The sequence below is a fragment of the Mya arenaria genome, chromosome 2, assembly GCF_026914265.1.
Source record: "Mya arenaria isolate MELC-2E11 chromosome 2, ASM2691426v1".
Classification (NCBI taxonomy): domain Eukaryota; kingdom Metazoa; phylum Mollusca; class Bivalvia; order Myida; family Myidae; genus Mya; species Mya arenaria.
In genome coordinates this window covers 58,162,895-58,186,536 of record NC_069123.1, presented here as the reverse complement: position 1 = coordinate 58,186,536, position 23,642 = coordinate 58,162,895, and the positions used below count along the sequence as shown (strand labels likewise).

Below are 23,642 nucleotides of genomic sequence, written 5' to 3'. Positions count from 1 at the left end.
TGATGAGTGTCTTTAATATATAAGTGTACACATTCATAGATGATAAATGAAAAATATTACTTTTAAAACTTAAATATATATGAATGAACAATTACAAATCTTTATTTCCAATAAAGGGAGATCACTGCGTAGAATATTGATAGCCGCCATAATAAAACATTGACTGCTCGGTGTTTTTGCAGTCTCGTTCTGAAACCTATTAGCGTATGTATCAAAATCATAGCGCAATTAGCGCAAAATATTGCTTTAAAAATGATATTTGAAAAGTGCATCCGTGTTATTAAGTGGTTGTAGTATATGGATACAATTTTGCAATATGTGTTGCATTTGTTTCTAAGGGAAAATAAAGATGCCAACATTGACCTACTTTCAATAAAAAAAACATTCGGATGAATCAGAATTTTCGGATAAAATATTTCTTAATTCTTCCCGTATTGTCCGGCAGATGTTAATCAATTTCAACTACATACGAAATTTTCTGATTTTTTTTTTATTTTGTTTCTGAATCATTGTTAATAATGCATACCTAATTAATAATGGATTAATTAATGCATCAAATGCACCTTGTCCAAATATTTGTACGTTTACAGATTTTTTCCCCGATTTTTGATATGGCAAATCATTCACGTACAAATTGTTTATAACCAAAAGTGGGTAGTTATTCCGATTGGGATTCAGGGTTAAAGCATATTGCGTCTATGGAATATCATAAAAACAAGAAAATAACCAGATAATATTTTATATTAGTTCAGTACAGAAAAAAATAAATTTGCAACAAATTATTATGAGTTTGATGTTTTACTTCATTTCATACTGTCAAAACATAACGATATATACATGAAGGGCACCTGCAAGGCTGAGCTTCACAGTTTTACAACAATTGGAACACTTCGGCCATGGCCAAGTTGTTACGATTATATTTACAAGGTCTATCTCCAAGCTTGCTGGAGATGGTCAAGTTTTTATGGTTGGCATAATTGTTGTCTGTGTCGGTCAAGTTTGGTTTTATAGGAAAGGTAAATCCTGTGTTTTAATGCATTTAATGCTTGTTTTGTGCAAAATATCTTTGCACTTACATGGTCAAATATAAATATTAACCAAATATAAAGTACTTCTCTAAAATTTAATACAATTTCAATATTTTTTAAAAAAAAACCCTGTTTTTGCACAAACCCGTTTAGACGTTAGGGATAGGAAAAATCCCGTATAACATGTCTATTATTTTGACTACAAATGCATCTGACTGGCCAAGGCTGGTAAAATCTTACGGCAAATAAATTTTCCAATTTTACAAAACTGTTAGCCACAAACTTTCTTTGCATTGTAATTTGTACATTATAAAAGTAAAGGGCATTCAGAAAGTACTTTTTCACTATATCCTTCAAGTCTTGATCAATTTGAAGATTCCAAGCACAGGTCTAGTGGGCCTTAAAAATTGAGTTCTTGCACACTTAAATCTACAATTATACTTATTCTGGTTATTATAACTCTGTAATTATACTTGCGTGGTAAAATATGCTCCAGTTAACATTTGAGGCTGGTCCATTCCTTTTTAGCAAAGAAAAATCACAGTTATTGGATTAGGTATGCATGATGTTGGTCAGGCGTAATGGCGCCAGCCAGGTGGTTTCTTATGAACAGCTTTGATTAGAAGTGATTGTTTTCTTTTAGTTTTACTGCCAAATATAGTCTGTTTTCCTTGGCTACAAGCTTCCATTTTCCCCCTAAAAATAATTCACTTTTTTCACTACTAACTAGTTGCATTTTATTGAAAATTTGAACATGCAAACCCCTTGGTTAAGGTTTTGCGTGCAAACACACATAAATACACAGGTAAATATCTCAGCAACTACTTGTAATTGAGACTTGATACAATGGTACTCAACCATCCAACCTACCTTATTAACCAAGTTAGATATCTATAGTTTGCATTTAATGCAAATAATAGGCCTTTATTATTTGACTTAGAAATTCTGGTTAAGGTTTTGCGTGCAAGCACACATAGGTTAATATCTCAGCAACTGCTTGAGGTATTGCATTGAGACTTGATACAATGGTACTCAACCATCCAACCTACCTTATTAACCAAGTAAGATAACTCTAGTTTGCATTTAATGCAAATAATTGCCCTTTATTATTTGACTTAGAAATTTGGTTAAGGTTTTGCGTGCAAGCACACATTGGTTAATATCTCAGCAACTACTTGAGGTATTGCATTGAGTCTCGATACAATGGTACTCAACCATCCAACCTACTTAATTAACCAAGTTAGATAACTCTAGTTTCCATTTAATCCAAATAATTGCCCTTTATTATTTGACTTAGAAATTCAGGTTAAGGTTTTGCGTGTAAGCACACATTGGTTAATATCTCAGCAACTACTTGAGGTATCGCATTGAGACTTTATACAATGGTACTCAACCATACAACCTACTAAATTAATCAAGTTAGATAACTCTAGTTTGCATTTAATGCAAAATAATTGCCCTTTATTATTAGACTTAGAAATTCTGGTTAAGGTCTTGCTTGTAACCACTTTTAAGTCAAAACCTCAGCGAATACATCATGGCTTGCATTGAAACTTTACACACAGGCTCCCAACCATTTAACCTTCTTATTTAATCAAGTAAGATAACTCTTTCTCCCACCTCAGATAAGTAGATCTATTAATTTAACCATGCTAGAAATTCTTACCTTGCCCACGGGCGAAAATAAAATGCCCGTGTGGAACTTCTTTTAATGGTCACCACATTGTAATTACCTCCCTTGTTGAAGACTGTCATCTGTAGCGCATCATGGAAACCTTGTCTTGTGGCAATATTTAGAACGCTAGTTAATTATTTCTCGCTTCAAATGTCACCATAAAACAGATTTCACGCACCTTTCAAGAAATAATGTTTCACTCTTTATAGAACTATTTAAAGACCGATCAGACCATTTACATACTCTGAATCACTGCGCGAATATCCATGACAACCACGAATTATCGCATATCCGTACGCAATTATTTTCACTAAGCACAAAAGAGTTCCAGCAAAAAAATACATTTTTACTTAATTTTGTTTAACTGAGGTGGGAGAAAAAAAATCTACCATAGCCGCTCGTGTAAGATAGGTTCAACCCGACCCTCGCGCAGAGTGTTTTGCGGAAACTCGGTAAACCTCGTTTCCGCAAAACATCCTACGCTCGGGTCTGAATGAACCTATCTTACACTCTCGGCCATGGAAGATACTTATAATCCTTCATATTATATAATTTTTGCCCCTTTATTATGCGACTTAGAAATTCTGGTTAAGGTCTTGCATGTTAGCACTCATAGGATAATATCTCAGCAACTACTTGATGTATTGCATTGAGACTTCATACAATGGTATTCAACCACCCAACCTAATTGAATAACCAAGTTAGATAGCTGTATTTTGCAAATAATGGCCTTTTATTATTACACTTAAAAATTCTGGTTAAAATTTTGCATGTAACCACATTTATGTTAATATCTCAGCACATCATGTATTGCATTGAAATCTAATCTAACAGTGATCCATGCATGTTTCGCCAAAAATTTTCAATTCTTACACTGAAAAGCGGCGGAATAGTCGAGCGCACTGTCTCTGTGACAGCTCTTGTTATGGAAGAAATTTCCATTCTATATTCGCTCAGGCAGGTAAACTTGGCATTGATTTTGGGGTTTTTGGAAATAAGTTATAGTGTTGAAACTTAGTGCATAGTAAGCTTATCGGTATGTAGACTTACCAAGTACATTGGGATTACATTTAGGGTCAGTAGGATCACGGTGAAGGTGGCTGTAACTTAAATGGAAAAATGATCTCAGGTTAATCCCTTTTGTAAGAATTAACATAGTGATAAATCTTGTTTTGTAGGATGCTTATGATGAGACAACATACCTTTGGACTGCTTTTGTGCAGGACACTGCTTGTCTGTTACTAAAGTAGTAAAATAGTTTCCACTTAACTTAAAAAAAGGATATATGTATGGTGAGGAAATTTGTTGTGTTGGAACATCACATAAAGAGATCTACCATGAGATTGCTAGTTTGTGTTTATGAGATCAAGGTCAATGTAGCAGTTACTAAATGTTGAAAATGGTTGCATCTCAATTACTTAAGAATTGATGAAGACATAATTTCCAATTGGTTTCGGGGTCAGTGGGATGAAGGTATTAGAAGGTAGATTATACCAAAACTAAAGAAAACATCTGTGTACAATAAATCATTGTAAAGAACCTTTACATGAAGTTGTAGTTTGGGATTGTATGTGGGCTCACTGGGGTTGAGGTCAAAGTCATTCATAATGAAAAAGAGTTAAGAATAACAGCAGATATAATTTGATATTAATAAGGCACATGCCAAACAAACCTTGGATTGCATTTAACTAAATTAACAGATAACAGAAAACAGTTCTGGTTCAATAATTATAGTTTGATGTGTAGTGATTTTTGTTGGAAAATAGCAAGCTGTAGATAGTTTTTGGGGTTGGTACGACCCAAGGTGAGGTAAACTCAAATCTTAGATGAACCAAATGAACCAATGTTTCTTATTGCACAAAATAAAAAACCTGGTTTCTTCGCATTGCAGCGTTTTTAGTTATTTATTATTTTGTGATATTTGTAGTCAAAATAAAAGGATCCATTCTGTACAGATCTAGAAGGAAAGAACACTGAGTGAACTATTTTTTAAACTCAACACATCTCTGACCTAACTCACGCTGTTATCTTAACTTTATGTCCTCATAGAATAAAACAGACACTCACAGATTGTCATGTACTTATTGATAAGTATTACAATTATGCATGTAGTGCATAGAAATATTATAAATAAAATAAATGCATACAGATAAATTGAATGATGGAGAAAACCAGAGATTTGATGCACTGCATTTTATTGTTATATCCATTTAAAAATGATACAAACTAAACTAAGTAGATATGTTTGTTAACTGCTTTAATAGGATGTTCCTTTTCATTTTTAACTGTAGGCTGTTTTTTTTTTCAATTTGCAGTAACTGTAAAGCTTTATGCATATTTCTTTCAGGCTAATTAATTAAAATGCCAGCAATAAAACTGAAGAAGGTGACAGCTGAGTATTTAGCGGAGAAAGAAAAGAAAGAGGCTGAACTGCAATCTAAAGAGAAAGCAAAGAAGAGCTTGGAAGATGTAGCATCTGAAGAGTCGGGGGAGGCAAGTGGGGACGGAGACGAAACTGAAAAGAAGGGAAAAAACTTCCTGGATGTGGAAATTCTGTTCGATAAGAGGAAAAGAACACTCCCAAAAGCTGAACAAAATCTTATTGAATGGTAATATTTAATGCATAAATATATAAATACATGTACACAGTCTTTGTAATTAGTCTTTTGAATGTAAAATGCCACTAATTCAAATGTTGAGTAAGCTCTCAAAGCATTTTACCAGTGCTGATCTTGCGGACTTGTATTGACTTTAACCACCATGTACATATGTTTATTTCTGTAACTTGTCTGACTTTTGAGATAAAACAGTTTGCGATATCTGTTGTGGTAGCCATGATGTCATTTGGTCAGCATTATTGTTGATGTCTTGCAAAAACCTTGAATGGTTCCATTCCATAATCCATTCAATATATTATTATTAATCTTGATACAAATGGTTATAACAATTAATGTGCACATAATATTTAGCAATTCAACTTAGTTTTGCACACAAAAAACCCATGCATATAATTAGTTTTAATTGAATGATACATAAATAAAACTCAAACATCATGCATCTGGTTTGATAGGCTGGATACCAATTTGGAGAAGAAGGAGGGTGTATATCTGCCTCTGATGACCCTATACACATACTACTCTGAACTCGGCCAGATGACAGGCAACAGTGTGGTCGACACACCAGTCTTTCAAAGGGTATTTAATCTCTTTCATGTACATCAGTGTTTTATTACAAGATATTATCAATGCAATGGATCATGTGCTGATTTATGAACTTAAAAGCTCAAGCTTTCTTAGCGATCATTGAACAGTTAAATAATAAAATGTTTTGAAGAAATATGATACCATTTGAATTCATACATTTATACCCAGTTGTGTGTTTTTTCTGGCTGGCAACTGAAAGTGACAACTATCTATTTGCATCAATTATGATATAGAAGGGCTTCCAAGATGCAGAATTTTTTTAAGCAAAAGAATATGCGATGTAGGTGTTATTTCTGCAAAAAAAGTGCTTGCTCATGTACTGTGCACAAAATGTTCTTAAAGCTGCATCCTCACAGATTGTCAATTATTTTTTATCTTGAAATGAGCAATTTTTTGCTTAAATGTCTGGAAACCAGTGATAGGAGACTGCTGACAAAAGATTAGATTGCAGTTTTCAAATTTAAGTCAATAATTTGAGGTTTTGTGTATTTTTTTTCTTCTAAAAGCGTTAGTTATGATTTTAAGCCCTAAAACATACATTTTCGAAATGTAAATATGACAAGTGCAATCTGATATTTTGTCATCAGTCTTATATCACAGGTTTCCAGACATTAACACAAAAGTTGGCTCATTCAAATAATAAAAAAAAAAGATTTGTGCAGCTTTAAAAATGTCAAAATGGTCAATATATTAGAGTGCAGCTTTAAAAAATATTGTTTAAATGTTTTCTAAATTTCAGTATCTGAGGGAAAAGTTTGGTAAATTCTTTGGTTTCCAAGACAGCTCGCCATACAAAGTGTTGATCAAAGAGAGAAAAGAGAAGAAAAAGAAGGTCGAAGGTGAAACAGCTCAGATTAAGATTAGAGAAGTCATCAAACAGGCCCTTGAAGACTTGGGAAACTTTGTATCCTTCATTCATGATTGATTTAACTGAATTCTGCATTGTTATTTTTTTAGCTTAGTTTTCGGTATACTGCAAGGTCAGTGCTGTTGTTTTCACTGAAGTGATTTTGGTCAAGGTACTTGTAAATACTGCATTGACCAGGCCCCAATATCACAAAATCAATCTTTTCAATCTGAACGCATTTAAATGTATTATAAGATAAACTGATTACATTTTTCTTATGACCTTAATATTTTTATAAATGCACTTAAAATTAGATTAGATTATGTTGATTTTGATAATTAATTTAAAGAAATTAAATTCTGTAGTAAAAATTGTATTTAAGTACAATTTATAATATCTAGTTATTCCTCATGCTCTTTTTGTTTTAAGAGTTACGTTTTTCAAGAATAATGACCAAATATGTAATACATATCATATTAAATGGACGTTTTAAAAAAGTAAAACATTTATAATTTTGAAAAATGCCATGCTATTCTGTGACAAAAAGGAGTTGAGATAGAAACTCAGAGACAACTGAAGTATTCTTGTGATATTGGGGTCCTTCAAAATTATAGATGTTTTACTTTTTGCTACCATGAAAACACAACTTAGTTCATTTAAAACTATTTTAAATAGTTTACATTGTTGAAGTAAATATTTAAACAATTTATTGAATGTGATTAAGTACTGAAATAAGAATTTAAGCCTTGACGTAAAACAGAGAAATGGCCACTCGTTCAAGAACATAAGCAGGGCCATAATGCAGAAGTTTCCAGCTCAGAGGGTGGATATCTATCCCAAACGCCTGAAAAGTGCTTTAGAGCGAGGCCTTTCTTATGGACATCTTGAGCTAGTAAGTTTAGAGTTCTTTGTGTAAGATAGTGTGCTTAAATACAAGGTATATTTGTCTTGCATGTCTAACCTGTAACATCTTCAAAATAAAAACCACTGCTTAAAATTGGTTCATAATACATGGAAAGTGAAGATGAAGATTCATTTATCAATGAAGATAAAAAGAAGATATTTAAAAAGAAGATATTTAGGAAGCAATGCTTTCCTTTAGAAATATTGAACTGTTATTGACAATTGTTACATCCATTACATTTTGACGAAACAATTGTGCATTTAGATGCGAGGAGTAGGCATGTGTGGGTACTATCGGTTACCAGGGGAACCAACAAAGGAAGAACCAGAGAAAAAGCCAAAGAAAAAACCAGAAGAGGAGAAAAAAGTACTTAGGTTTATCATTGCCCATGTCATTTTTCAAAAGATGGTAAAAAATATATTTTTCAACAGTTGTTTGTATATTTTACAACAGTTGTTTGTGCAGAATATGGGTTGTTAAACAGTATTAAACCAAGCTCTGACTTTCAAGCCCTGGGGTGGTATTCAATATAAAACTTAAGTGTGATCATACATCATTGACCGCATTTACACTGTTGGTCAGTTATTCATAACAAGTAATATGATAAGCTACATCATTCTTTGATCCAATTAAGACCAATATTGAATACCAGCCCTGGCCACAATTTCCCAAGTTCCATGTTTCAGGATTGTGCTAGCTCAATATTTTGTTTTGGTATAATGTGTGTAATATTTACATTCATATTGAGTTTTTGGAAATTATATTGATGATAATCATGATAAACTAATTGTTATAGAGTAATATTGCGATCAAGTAAAAATTTGGTTCAATGAAATAATCTACTTGTACTTAAGTAGTAACACTTAAGAATTTTTGAGAAATGTTTGGCCTGCTGGTTGATCTTATGTTTCGAATAAATTTAAACTACCCCCTGGGTTTGATATTTGCAAACTGAATGCCATTAGCTCAAGATTAAGTCATGATATAAAAACATGCATGTGGCATGGAAAATAAACAGTTGTGTGTTTTTCAGGATGGTGAAGATAAGAAAGATGCTGAGAATGGGGAGGGAGAGTCGAGCAGTGGCGGGGAGGAGAAAAAGGATGAGGGGGAGGATGGAGAGGCGAAGGAAGGGGACAAGGATGAAGAGAAAGACGAAGGGGAGAAGGCCACGGGAGAACAGGAAGAGAAACCTAAAAAGAAGAGGAAGAAACCAAAAAGTAAGTTAAGGAAGGCTTGGACAGTATTAGGACTTTCAAAGATGACAGTCTTAAGTTCAAGGTTTTGGATGGCTAGAATAGAAGTTCATCGCATTATCCAACTTTACATGACTCAGATTATTATTATGTCTCCCCCTCTCTGGGGGAGACATATTGTTTTTGCCCTGTCCGTCAGTCCGGTAGTCCGGTAGTCCGTCAGTCCGTCCATACGTCACACTTCGTTTCCGATCGATAACTGGAAAACCGCATGACCTAGGATCACCAAACTTGGTAGGGAGGTTGGTCATGAGGTGTAGAAGATCCCTATTGTTTTTGGGGTCACTAGGTCAAAGGTCAAGGTCGCGGCGACCCCCAATGTAAAAAACATTTCCGCTCAATTTCTTGACAATGGTTTGACCTAGGTTCACCAAACTTGGTAGGGAGGTTGGTCATGAGGTGTAGAAGATCCCTATTGTTTTTGGGGTCACTAGGTCAAAGGTCAAGGTCGCGGCGACCCCCAATGTAAAAAAACATTTCCGCTCAATATCTTGACAATGGTTTGACCTAGGTTCACCAAACTTGGTAGGGAGGTTGGTCATGAGGTGTAGAAGATCCCTATTGTTTTTGGGGTCACTAGGTCAAAGGTCAAGGTCGCGGCGACCCCCAATGTAAAAAACATTTCCGCTCAATATCTTGAGAATGGTTTGACCTAGGTTCACCAAACTTGGTAGGGAGGTTGGTCGTGAGGTGTAGAGGATCCCTATTGTTTTTGGGGTCACTAGGTCAAAGGTCAAGGTCGCGGCGACCCCCAATGTAAAAAACATTTCCGCTCAATATCTTGAGAATGGTTTGACCTAGGTTCACCAAACTTGGTAGGGAGGTTGGTCGTGAGGTGTAGAGGATCCCTATTGTTTTTGGGGTCACTAGGTCAAAGGTCAAGGTCGCGGCGACCCCCAATGTAAAAAACATTTCCGCTCAATATCTTGAGAATTGTTTGACCTAGGTTCACCAAACTTGGTAGGGAGGTTGGTCGTGAGGTGTAGAGGATCCCTATTGTTTTTGGGGTCACTAGGTCAAAGGTCAAGGTCGCGGCGACCCCCAATATAAAAAACATTTCTGCTCAAAATCTTGAGAACGGTTTGACCTAGGTTCACCAAACTTGGTAGGGAGGTTGGTCATGAGGTGTAGAAGATCCCTATTGTTTTTGGGGTCACTAGGTCAAAGGTCAAGGTCGCGGCGACCCCCAATGTAAAAAACATTTCCGCTCAATATCTTGACAATGGTTTGACCTAGGTTCACCAAACTTGGTAGGGAGGTTGGTCATGAGGTGTAGAAGATCCCTATTGTTTTTGGGGTCACTAGGTCAAAGGTCAAGGTCGCGGCGACCCCCAATGTAAAAAACATTTCCGCTCAATATCTTGACAATGGTTTGACCTAGGTTCACCAAACTTGGTAGGGAGGTTGGTCATGAGGTGTAGAAGATCCCTATTGTTTTTGGGGTCACTAGGTCAAAGGTCAAGGTCGCGGCGACCCCCAATGTAAAAAACATTTCCGCTCAATATCTTGAGAATGGTTTGACCTAGGTTCACCAAACTTGGTAGGGAGGTTGGTCGTGAGGTGTAGAGGATCCCTATTGTTTTTGGGGTCACTAGGTCAAAGGTCAAGGTCGCGGCGACCCCCAATGTAAAAAACATTTCCGCTCAATATCTTGAGAATGGTTTGACCTAGGTTCACCAAACTTGGTAGGGAGGTTGGTCGTGAGGTGTAGAGGATCCCTATTGTTTTTGGGGTCACTAGGTCAAAGGTCAAGGTCGCGGCGACCCCCAATGTAAAAAACATTTCCGCTCAATATCTTGAGAATGGTTTGACCTAGGTTCACCAAACTTGGTAGGGAGGTTGGTCGTGAGGTGTAGAGGATCCCTATTGTTTTTGGGGTCACTAGGTCAAAGGTCAAGGTCGCGGCGACCCCCAATATAAAAAACATTTCTGCTCAAAATCTTGAGAACGGTTTGACCTAAGTTCACCAAACTTGGTAGGGAGGTTGGTCATGAGGTGTAGAAGATCCCTATTGTTTTTGGGGTCACTAGGTCAAAGGTCAAGGTCGCGGCGACCCCCAATGTTAAAAACATTTCCGCTCAATATCTTGAGAATGGTTTGACCTAGGTTCACCAAACTTGGTAGGGAGGTTGATCATGAGGTTTAGAAAACTCCTATATTTTGGGGGGTCACAAGGTCAAAGGTCAACGTCGCTGTGACCTTTAATGCAAAAAAATATTTCCGTGCAATATCAGGAGAATGCTTTGATCTAGGTTCACCAAACTTTGAAGTGAGGTTGGTCATGATGTCTAGTTGATTTTGCAATCAGTTGGTCAAAGGTCAAGGTCACTGACCTTGAGGTGAAGAACCGGTTTCTGCTCAATAACTCAAGAACGTTTACACCCAGGAACTTCATACTTGGTATGCCAGTTAGTCATGACTAGTTGATGGCCCCTATTGATTTTGGGATCCATCATTGATTATTTCTCACCTACGACCACACAATGGGGGAGACATGCGCTTTTTCAAAAAAGCAATCTCTAGTTTTTACCAGTGATATATGATACAAAGAATGGTTTTGCAACACATTTTGAAATTTCTTGTAGTTGGAAGATTTTTATGATTTGGCAATTTGGTCTACTAACAAGACCCATACTAGAAATTGGTTCTGTGTTATCAAAGTTGTTTTCCATGTCATAAATTTAAATTATTGTCCTTTTTTAACTTAATAAATTCTGTTTGAGATTTTGCATGTACTGGTAAACATATTAAAGTCAATATCTCAGGAAATTCATCATGTATTGCATTGAAACTTTATACAAGGGCTCCCAACCATCCAATCTTCTTAATCAAGTTTAATAACTCTATCTTGCATTGAATATAAATTTTACACCTTTATTATTTGTCTTAGAAATTCTGGTTAAGCACATTTAAGTCAATAACTCAGCAACTACTTGATGTATTGCATTGAAACTTTAGACAAACAAGTATGTGAACTCTAATTTTGCATAAAATACAAATTAAGCCCATTTTATTTTTTTACTTAGAAATTCTGGTTTAGACTTTGCATATTATCTAATTGTACAGGGACAAATGCATGTTTCACCAAACTTTGCAATATAAATCTTTAAAATGTCATAATAGTCGAGCGCGCTCTTTCTGTTACAGCTCTTGTTTTGTTTACATCTTTGGTTTCACCCTGGAACCATGTTAATTTCAATTTTCTAAATATAGAGCAATTTGTTTGAAAATTACACATTTGTGATTTCTTTAGTTAAAGATAAGTAAAATTACAGTAACAAGCTTAAATGATCAATGAATAAACATGTGCAGATGTTAATTAATTGATGACATGTTTCAAATGATTATCCCTTACAGAAAAACCTGTAGAGGCCTGGGTACGATCAGAACTAGAGAGACACAGCAACCCACAAAAGGTTGAAGACGTCATCCCGTTAGCCATCACATACCAGAGTGACCCAAAGCAGGCATCAATGACCAAGATTAAGGCGTACATCCGCAAGTTTTACCACACAGAGGTGGCACCAGAGAAGCTGAAGCGCGTACTTGACGAGGGTGTGGCGAGTGAGACGTGGGAGAATGTTGGGGGGAGCACCTACCATCTCCTGGTCGATACATTCACACCCAGTCGCAGTATGAGGCTTTCTTACATTGTGTAGCATAGTTTTTAATTTTGTATGAGTTCAGTTAAACAATCCTGTTTTCACTGTCAAGCTTGATTTTTATAATTTTCACTTGGGTATACCTTTTTATACCCCCCAAAACAAAGTTTGGGGGGGGTATACTGGAATTGGGTTGTCCGTCTGTCCGTCTGTCTGTCCGTATGTCCGTCCGTTTTTTTTTTGTCCGGGATTCATCTTTGTCGTTATTGAACAAATCTTTTTCAAACTTTCAAATATTAATGACCATGATGTAAACCTGTGCCTCCGTGGATTTGGTCAGAGTCGCATGATCCTGAGTGGAGTTGTGGCCCCTTAATGAGTTAAATTGGGCAAAATTAGCTTTGTCCAGGATTCTTCTTTGAAGCTATTGAGCAAATCTTTTTCAAACTTTCAAATATTAATGGCCATGATGTAAACCTTTGCCTCCATGAATTTGGTGGGAGTCACATGATCCTGAGTGGAGTTGTGGCCCCTTAATGAGTTAAATTGGGTAAAATTAGTTTTGTTCGTCCTACTCCTTCGTCATTTTTGAATGAATCTTTTTCAAACTTTTAGCCATGGTGAGAACATTTGCCCCTGTGATTGTGGTTGGAATCACATGATCATGTCTCCAATTATGGCCCCTGAATAAGTTAAAATAGGCAAAAATTATACAGCTTTGTCTAGCCTAATCCTTGGTCATTTTTTCTCATTTTTTCTATAAATCTTTTTCAAACTTTCAGATGTCAATGACCATGATATGAACTGTTGAATATGTGATTTGGTGCACCTGTATTAATCAGAATGTTTGCATGGCCTTAAAAAGACCTTTAATTGATTTTGTCCTTAAAAAGACCATCAAAAGTCCTGAAGTTAGGTGCATACAGGCCTTAAATTTGTTACAATATTCGCTTTGGTGGCCTACTCCTTTGTCATTTTTCAATATATTTTTCTCAAACTTTCAGCTATCCATGACCATGATGTGAACCTTTGTATATGTGATTTTGTGCACCTGTATTATTTCCTTGGTACTCATGTGTGGGGGGGAGGTGGTGGGGGTGGGTAAACAGAAATTGGGTTGGCAGACTGTCAAATTCACCCGTCCACCTTCATTTTGGAATATCCTGTCAGGAGTCATGACCCCTTTATGGTGAAAATGAGAGAAACAGGTTTGTTATCTCCCCTGAGGTGGGTGGGAGTGGGGTAATATTCGCTTTGGTGGCCTACTCCTTTGTCATTTTTCATCATGACCCCTTTATGGTGAAAATCAGAGAAACAGGTTTGTTATCTCCCCTGAGGTGGGTGGGAGTGGGGTAATATTCGCTTTGGTGGCCTACTCCTTTGTCATTTTTCAATATATTTTTCTCAAACTTTCAGATATCCATGACCATTATGTGAACCTTTGTATATGTGATTTTTTACACCTGTATTATTTCCTTGGTACTCATGTGTGGGGGGGTGGGGGTGGGTAAACAGAAATTGGGTTGGCAGACTGCCAAATTCACCCGTCCACCTTCATTTTGGAATATCCTGCCAGGAGTCATGACCCCTTTATGGTGAAAATGAGAGAAACAACAAACTTTCAGATATCCATGGATATCCATGACCATTATGTGAACCTTTGTATATGTGATTTTTTACACCTGTATTATTTCCTTGGTACTCATGTGTGGGGGGGTGGGGGTGGGTAAACAGAAATTGGGTTGGCAGACTGCCACATAACTAAGGCCAGGGCAAACAACCTAGACAGGGAAGGCTTGGGGGGTATTCGTTAGCCTTTGGCTTACAGTTCTAGTCTTTGAATTGATTTGATGAGAATGAAGGATACAAATTGTAATGGCTGACAAATGTTAGTTAACTAATTAGAGCTATCAATGGTTGTATTACCGGGTAATACCCCCACCACATCACCTTCTTGGAAAAATAGACTTATCCTGTACAGGATGGACGGGACATGGTTGTTCCTATGTAGCCAGCCCACTGCCAAGTGGTGGGGGTATAACATTCATTATTATGTCTCCTCCCATCAGGGCTAAGCAAGAAAAAAATGAACCATTTGATGTTGTGCTATCTGCCTGGATGTAAGGGTGTAACAAAGTTTTTTGCACAAAATCTCCAAAACTGCTGGCGGGAATTTTTATGAAACTTCACAGGAATGATAAGTTCCAAGCTTAGTTGTGCATACACATCAGCATGTCCTGCTCAAGTAGGTTTCACAGTGTTATGGTCTTCTGATTTCTGGTCTACACATTATTTCCAGAACATTATCACATGGATTTCTTTCTACCTTGGCACAGTGACTCAACATTGTGAGTAGTTATGAGTTACATAAAAAGTTGCATTCAAGGTTATTGGTGGCCATATTCAATTTTGTTGAGCATACTTTTTCTACAGTTTATGCTGCATCTTCTTGAAACTTCAGAAGTTCACAGAAATAATCTTCATGAGCAGTGCTTCACCTGATTATTTTTTTCTTATCAACTTGTGGCCGACACACTGAATGACCATATCTACCTGAAAAACCTGAATGCCATAGCCAGTGGTGTCATTCCTACATACTATAGTTCTCATGATTTGACATATCTGGCCATTTGACGTGATATATATATTGACATTAAAATTCTTACTGATGACTACTAGTTGTGTAATTTGTGAAGTTACTGTACTGTTGGCATATGGAGGAGGTAGACATATGTTTTGCAACCAAACTGTCTGCTTTACCATGTCCTGGCTGTTGTCATGCAGGAGAGATTTTAAAATGACTTGGCAAATGTGTTCAGTAAAGACAAAGTGTCGAGTGCAAGACACATGACCCCCACCTCAAGGTCACGGTCACACTTGGGAGTTTAATCATTATGTAACTTTGTCATGGAGGGAGGGATATTAAAATTACTGGTATATAACTTTGTCATGCAAAGAGTGATTTTAAAATTACATGTGATTGGTACATAAAGCCAAAATGTCACATACAATACCCATGACTCTTCCTAATAGTTCAAGGTCACACTTGGAGTTTAATCATTCTGGAATGCTGCATATATACATATACAGTATAGTTGGCTGTGTCCAGGTTGTGACTTTGTCATGCACAGAGCCATTTTAATATTAGTTGGCACATGTGTTCCATACATAAAGGTGATTCAAGGTCATATTTAGTTTAATCATTCTGGGAATGCTTACATCTTACAACACCACCTTCAAACTTGATGTCAATCATCAAAGGGGCCTGCATATGGTTCAAGTTTATGACTGGTCTTCCTGAATTAAGGCATATTAGTAATTTCATAATCCATTGAACTCAATGACATTTCCAAGGCATTTGTCACATCTTTGAAAGCTCATGTTCGAAAATAGGACACAATTTGGCAATTAGAGTTTCAATTTACAACAACATGAATCTATTGTTGTTTAGGTGGAAAGTTAGCTGACCAAATAGCCCAAGCCATTGTTGCCTGTAGTGAGCCCAAGATAGCGTCGGCTGTGATCATCAAGAAATACATCAGCGAGTACCACCCCAAGTTCGACATTGATAACAAGGTCCACCTGTTCAAGCACGCTATAGAGAGAGCCTGTAGCAAGGGGAAAATCAGGTGCCCAGTTTGTTTCTCACAATTTACTGTTGATTGTTTAAAAAAAATGTGATTCTTTAATAGTTACCATTCTTCATGAATTGATCATGATGCAAAATAATAATCTACAAAGGTGATCAAATATTGTCATGATAAAATAATATTGGCATAACTTAACAATTGCAAGCAAAAACATGTTAATTTACTATAATCTATTATTAAAATGATTATTTAAACAGTTATTTCGGCAAATAGCTGTTGATTGCTTATTTTAACTGTTTATAATGTTTCAAGGATTAATTAAGTTAAACTTTAAACAATAGTATATAATTATGCTTTTTGTGGTGCATTTAAGAAAAAAAATGAAATGTGTATTTTTTCTGTATATTTTTTCTTCCTTTACTACATTACTAGAAACTGTCTGACATGACCTCAAGATATAAGGCAAACATATTTTCCATTAGCACTTAAACATTTTATAAATAAAAGGCTGCATATTTCCACAGGCAGTTGAGTGGCATTGGATCAACTGGGTCGTTCCAGCTGGTTGACCAGTTTTATCCATCACCCGCCATCTTGGCCGGGTACACTTCGGATTCTGAGGACGAATCTGCCGCTGATGATGAGGCAGAGGAAGTGCAGGAGTACGTCCCTCGACCAACCAAAAAGGGACGCCTAGCTATAAAGGACAAATATGTCCCTGCGCCAGTTAGCAAGCGGCCCGCCCCTGGGGCTAGGGGAAGGTCCAGGGAAAGCAAGTCGAAGGCCAAGAAGTGAGTTGCAGAGTTTGTCATATGGGCTCTTCAGTTCTCTAGACACTCAAAACAAGTCTCATTAATCCAATATTTCAGTACCATTTAGCCATCATTTACTTTCTTACCATAAACAAACCACTGACTGAACATGAAACTGTACTTTCATCATTTTCGCAATTTAACAAAAGTATTATGTATGCTCATACTGAAGTTTAAAGTAAGTAGTTCATATATATTAGCAGTGATTTTTTTAAAAAATATTTTACCGCCTGTGCCTTACAAATTGGGAATAAATGTCGCCTTTGGGAAGAACACAAAATCAGGCAAAATAGCTGAAATGATGGCAAATTTACATGTTTCAACTTTTTTTATGCATACATTATGCTGTGAAGAAGTAAGTATTGTCAAGATTTTGTTTATATTTCAAGATATTCATTGCCTTTTTATTCATTAATGTAATGAACATTTATCAAATTGGGAAAAATATATAAAATTTTGGGAAAAATGGACAGTTTTTCACAAGGGAAAAAAATCACTGATTAGTATGTAATTACTTGACATTAATATTAAGATTAAATTTAATGATTTGCTCACATTTTTGTTACAACCACCAAATGGACAGAGAAAGAGAAACCAACAGTAAACTTTATTTTCAAACAGAAATTTCAGATAAATAGTTCTTATAGTTCAATTTAAATACCTTTGATACAATTCAAAGTCCAAAAGTTCACAAACTATCTTCACTGAGCCTGGTATTTTAAATGTTCACAGATTAAAATCCATTTGAAATATTGCACACTCTATATGAGCACTAGTTAAACCTAACAACACTTTCATAATAATCCAAATAAAATGTTGTCATGTATTCCTCACAGTATGATTGAATAAAATCCAAGATTTGAAAAATGGTAGCACTAGTGAAACTTTTATAGAAACTTTAATTTTAAAAACCCAAGATGAAAGAAGTTTGCCCTAATATACCAAATAACATCTAACATCCTAAAGACCTGTCTCTCAAAGTCTATAAGAGTCTAGTTTATTCTAAAACTTTTATACATGGAATAAATAGAAAACATTTTAAAACATTTTTAAACAAATCCTGATTAATGCAGGGGTTAAACATAGTTTATTTTAATAAATCTATGTCACCTAATAATAAAACTAGATAATTAAACAATGAGTGTTGAAATACATACATGTAACAATAGACAATGAAAACATTTAAAATAACCATTATTTATCAATTAACCTTGACATTTCAGGTATGTTGATGTTGACAGTTCAGATGAGGAAATGGCCACATACACACCACAACCATCGAGGAGCAGGGGAAAATCTCCCGGCTCTGCTAAAGCTAAACCGGCCCCAGCTAGCAAAACAGCTGCAAAAAGTACACCAAAGAAATCTAAGGCAAAACCATCTCCACCCAAAAAGGCACTTCCATCAACAGACCGCAAGACAAGAGATAGGGTCAACTACCGAGACGAGGATTCCGACTTAGAGAACCTTGATGACTACACTCCACGCCCGAGCAAGTCTAGGGGAGATGATAAGACTGCGGCTAAGCCCGCTCCAGCTAAGCCCAAGGGAAGACAGGCAGCCAAGAGGCTTCAGATCGAGATCTCAGAGGATGAGTTCAGTGAAGAAGAGCAGGAGGTCGCGCCTTCTCCACCTAAGAAGGCAAAGACAGAAGCAAAAACACCAACACCCAAGAAAGGGCAGAAAAAGGCCGCAGGCTCAGCAAAGAAAGGGAAACGTAAGCGATAAGAAAATCTGTAATTGCTTCTATAGCTTTCATATTTGGCGCGAAATCTCAAATCATTAGAAACAGTTGCCATATCTGTTTGGGCTTTGTATTTTGCTGCAACACTTTGTAAATCATATACTTCCTTTTCAATCTGGGTTTTTTGTGGGGTGGGGCTAATTTTTGTGCCCATTTAAATATACTTAAAACATTAATGATAAACAAAAGTTTGGGGGGAGGGGGCTTATTTTTGTGCTGATTTGAATTGAACTTGTAACATTAATTATAAACATATGTTTTACCTAAAACCAATTTCTTTATACAGTTGCAATATGGTGTCTGTCAGAGACTTATCATTTAGATTAGATATAAGTTTTATTTTAATACTGTGTTCAGGTAAAAATGTGTGTTCAGAAAATAAACACAGCACTCTACCATTCATTTTGTTTTCATCCTTGTATAAATGTTTTCAACATTTTCATACTTTAAAGAAAGATGCCTGTTTCAGTAAGACATAAGAAATTAGAGAGGGTTGTGAAACATGACTATACATGTCAAAATTGTAGTTGGATTTTAAAATTTGTTTAAGAAATTTCACTTAAAACCTACACAAGTAGGCTCCCTGATATGTGCGTAAAACACATTCCTCATGCAATCATTCATTTCATTCTAAAGGTTTAAGATATACACATTCCTGGACAGAGGAATGAATGAAAAATAGTCCATGCATACAAGTACCTATACAACCCACATGTTGATTACCCATACAGCCTACATGTAAAGGTACCCATATAGTTCACATGTATAAGTAACCATACAGCCCACACATACAAGTACCCATACATACCATGTGTACAAGTACCCATATACCGGTAGTTCACATGTACAAGTAACCATACAGCCCACACATACAAGTACCCATACATACCATGTGTACAAGTACCCATATACCGGTAGTTCACATGTACAAGTACCCATATACCGGTAGTTCACATGTACAAGTACCCATATACCGGTAGTTCACATGTACAAATACCCATACAACCCACACATACAAGTATCAATGTAGTCCAGATGTACCTTTACCCATACAGCCTACATGTACAAGAACCCATACAGCCCAGATGTACAAATACCCATACAGGCCTCACAAACAAATACCCATACAAACTACACATAAAAGTATCAATGTAGTCCAGATGTACCTTACAGCCTACATGTACAAGAACCCATACAGCCCAGATGTACAAATACCCATACAGGCCTCACAAACAAGAACCCATACAGCCCCCATGTATGTGTACCCATACAGCCCACATGCACAAGTACTCATACAGCCCATACATACAAATACTCATACAGCCTACACATAAAAGAATTGATGCAGTCCACATATATGATTTCCCATACAGCCCAAAATGTATGCAAACCCATACAGCCAAAAATGTACAAGTACCCACACAGCCCACAAGTATGTGTATCCACACAGCCCACTTTTATGTGTACCCATACAGGCCACTTGTATGTGTTCCCACACAGCCCACAGGTATGTGTACCCATACAGCCCATATGTATGTGTACCCGTACAGCCCATATGTATGTGTACCCGTACAGCCCATATGTATGTGTACTCACACAGCCCACATGTATGTGTACCTATACAGCCCACATGTATGTGAACCTATACAGCCCACATGTATGTGTACCCTCACACCCCATATGTATGTGTACCCACACAGCCCACTTGTATGTGTACCCACACAGCCCACTTGTTTGTGTACTTACACAGCCCACTTGTTTGTGTACCCACACAGCCCAAATGTATGTGTACCCACACAGGCCACATGTATGTGTACCCACACAGCCCACATGTATGTGTACCCACACAGGCCACATGTATGTGTACCCACACAGCCCACATGTATGTGTACCCACACAGCCCACTTGTTTGTGTACCCAAACAGCCCACTTGTTTGTGTACTTACACAGCCCACTTGTTTGTGTACCCACACAGCCCACATGTATGTGTACCCACACAGCCCACATGTATGTGAACCTATACAGCCCATATGTATGTGTACCCACACAGGCCACATGTATGTGTACCCACACAGCCCACTTGTATGTGAACCTATACAGCCCACATGTATGTGTACCCACACAGGCCACATGTATGTGTACCCACACAGCCCACTTGTTTGTGTACTTACACAGCCCACTTGTTTGTGTACCCTCACACCCCATATGTATGTGTACCCACACAGGCCACATGTATGTGTACCCACACAGCCCACTTGTATGTGTAACCGATCAAGTTTTGTTTCACAACCTCTCTAGTATTTTAAATCTAAGAAGAACTAGAGTATATTTGTATGTTGTATGGAGTGTTGTAAGGAGTATTGTATAAAACATGTTGATGTTAAGATTATTAAAGAAAAATTCTTTTTAATCTCTCTGTTTTGAAATGTTATCAAACTTATGTAACAAAGTGTAAATCATTTGATATTATTTTTATTTTATTTTTTTGTTATGATTAAAACCTTTTCAAACCACATAACATAAAAGCTTAAGTAAAAATAAGTATAAAATTGATATTTTCTTAACAATCGGGCTAGATACATTTTATGGTGTGTTCATTTGTTTTAGCCACCAGTTAGTCAGGTCGTCAAGGCTCCAGATAGGCAGCATTATCATGTACATTTTAACCCTGGCTGGCCATTGGTAGTTCTATTTTCATTACAGTCCTCATTTTTCATTCAATTTTTGTGCATTTGTTAATGTCTTATTACCCATGTACATACCAATTTGTATGCTCTTTGCTAAACATGTAGTGCAGTGGTAAAAAAGTGTAGTTATAAGTTTGTATATTTCTCATAAGAAAATGGTACATATTGTGCTTTTTGAATGTTTCCATAATGCTTTAGGAATTTTTACTTTTTATGATGACATGGAATAGTCTCACTGTGAAGTTTTGTTAAGTGTTGTTCATTTTAGGACATTGGTTATAATATTTTTTCATTTATCTTGATTTTATGGTTTTGTTACCGCAATAGAGGCAAGGCACTGGTGAATTTGAGCTTATTATAAGCTGGTAGTCATAATCGTAAATAACAGGACTTCCAGCTAAGTTAATTCAGGCAAAGTACTAGTAATGAGTCTTATCAAAAAAATGATGAGTAGACAAGATTTATAAAAAAAAATTGTTTAATAATGCCAGTACAATGTTGGGCTTTTTTTACAAGAACTAAGGATTGTCAGTCTAGTGCCAGCCTCTGCGATTTTTGTCACTGAAAGTGACTGCATTTCTTATTGTTTATAATTAAGATCATATATTTTTGTTTTTAGTTTAGTTTGTATAACAAGCCATTACTGATTGAAATTGTTTTCGAAATTTTAGACCACAATGTCTTTTAACATGTCTATGTATACTTGAATAAATATTTAGTGTATCAATAATTAGAGTTGTTTTCATTTTCCATTCAGCTCTACCTTGTAGAAAGCAGCAAACACATGTCACGTTGCAATAAAAATGGGTACATGTGGAACAATATTTGCTTCCAGCCATTAGCAACACAGAAATAGCTGGGCTTTTTTCTACTCATACACATTAATAGGTACATACTTTACTGGTAACTAATTTCATCTGTTTATTCAGTGCTAGTTAATCTTACTGCCAATGGAACAGCTGTCATAATGTTCATTGAAGTCAAGAAATAAATTGCTACAATTATGTCCAGGCTGAATCTTGACCATGCAGCCATATAGGATTTAAAAAAAACACATTTCCTGAAGAAGGTTCACTATGATGGCCGCATGTCATACACAAGACCCGAGTCTGCACCTTAAAGGTAAAGATTACATCAGGTTAAATGACAAAATGAATACTTTTGATAGGACTTGGCTGGACTGAATCTTGTCCGATCTGTACTTTCCCATGTACCGGTAGTTTAGGATTTAAAAAAACTTGCCTTGAAGGTTGAGGCTGGATGTCCTGCACAAGACCAAGGTCTTTGCCTCAAAGCTCAAGGTCAAACTAAAAGGTCAAAGGTTGAAATGAGTTGTGTTGATTTGACTGAACCTTTCCAGGCTAATGAAAAATTGGGTCTGTAGGTTTTAAGTTAACCAAGCATTACAAGATTTCCAAAAAACTTGAGATTAATTGTTTGACGATGATGTTGTAGATCAAAAGCACACGTCCCAGGTATGTACCTTAAAGATCAAGGCCCCACTTATATGTCAACATGAGGAATGTTTATAGGACTGGTCTGGACTGAACCATGTCTAGGCAGTATCTTGATCATGCATTATAGTATTTTCAAAATAATTGCCATAGAGGATCACTATGATGATGTGGAATGATTATAAAGTTATTCCTCAACTCAATGTTATTCTGTGTTACATTTGTATGGAGGGGCATTATGTCTGTGTCAAAGGCTCTTTCAACGTATACAAATAGCCATAAACTCTTTCAAATAATCCCAAAATCAAGTCAAAATATTTTTATATGTTTGGAAGATCCCTCTGCTTGGCTTGGCTTAGCTTTCATTCAGGCATAACATGGAAAAAGCTTTTATAAGGGAGAAGTAATAATTCTAGTAAAGATTGCGAGTTTAAACATGTAAAATGCAAAGGGTTAACAAATTTTCTGTCCTTTAATTTACCTGTACTGTTCGATCCTAAGTTTCATGTGAAGACATAAGAATCTGTAATGTCATAGTAACCTCATAGGTTTTGACCAACCATGACCCATATCTAACATAACTTGACAATGTGATGTTGCATTGGAAATAAAATTATGGCATCTAGGCATGCAATTAATATCTTGGTTTAAACTGAAGAATTAAACTATGGACAAGTTCAAAGTTTTTGCATGATTGACTTTCAAACTATCAAAAGACAAAACAATAAAGCTGGAGTTTGGGGCCTTGCTGTAGATGCGCAGTCTACTTTGCAATATGTCTGCCAAGTTTTATCCGAATATCTATGAAGGATTTGCCAAGGATTCACTGAAGCCAGCCAC

The 23,642-nt window shown here is 36.4% G+C and overlaps 1 protein-coding gene across 1 annotated transcript; it reads left to right on the top strand.

The window, feature by feature from the left end:
* Nucleotides 1–170: 170 nt before the first annotated feature.
* On the top strand, nt 171–22,078 carry LOC128243433 (heterochromatin protein 1-binding protein 3-like). The gene is made up of 11 exons (XM_052961223.1): nt 171–204; nt 5,051–5,312; nt 5,774–5,897; nt 6,646–6,810; nt 7,514–7,645; nt 7,922–8,023; nt 8,691–8,877; nt 12,271–12,546; nt 15,967–16,144; nt 16,630–16,896; nt 18,141–22,078. The coding sequence occupies exons 2-11, from the start codon at nt 5,065–5,067 to the stop codon at nt 18,643–18,645; spliced, it is 2,184 nt and encodes a 727-aa protein (XP_052817183.1). The 5' UTR covers nt 171–204; nt 5,051–5,064; the 3' UTR covers nt 18,646–22,078.
* The last annotated feature ends 1,564 nt before the right edge of the window (nt 22,079–23,642 follow it).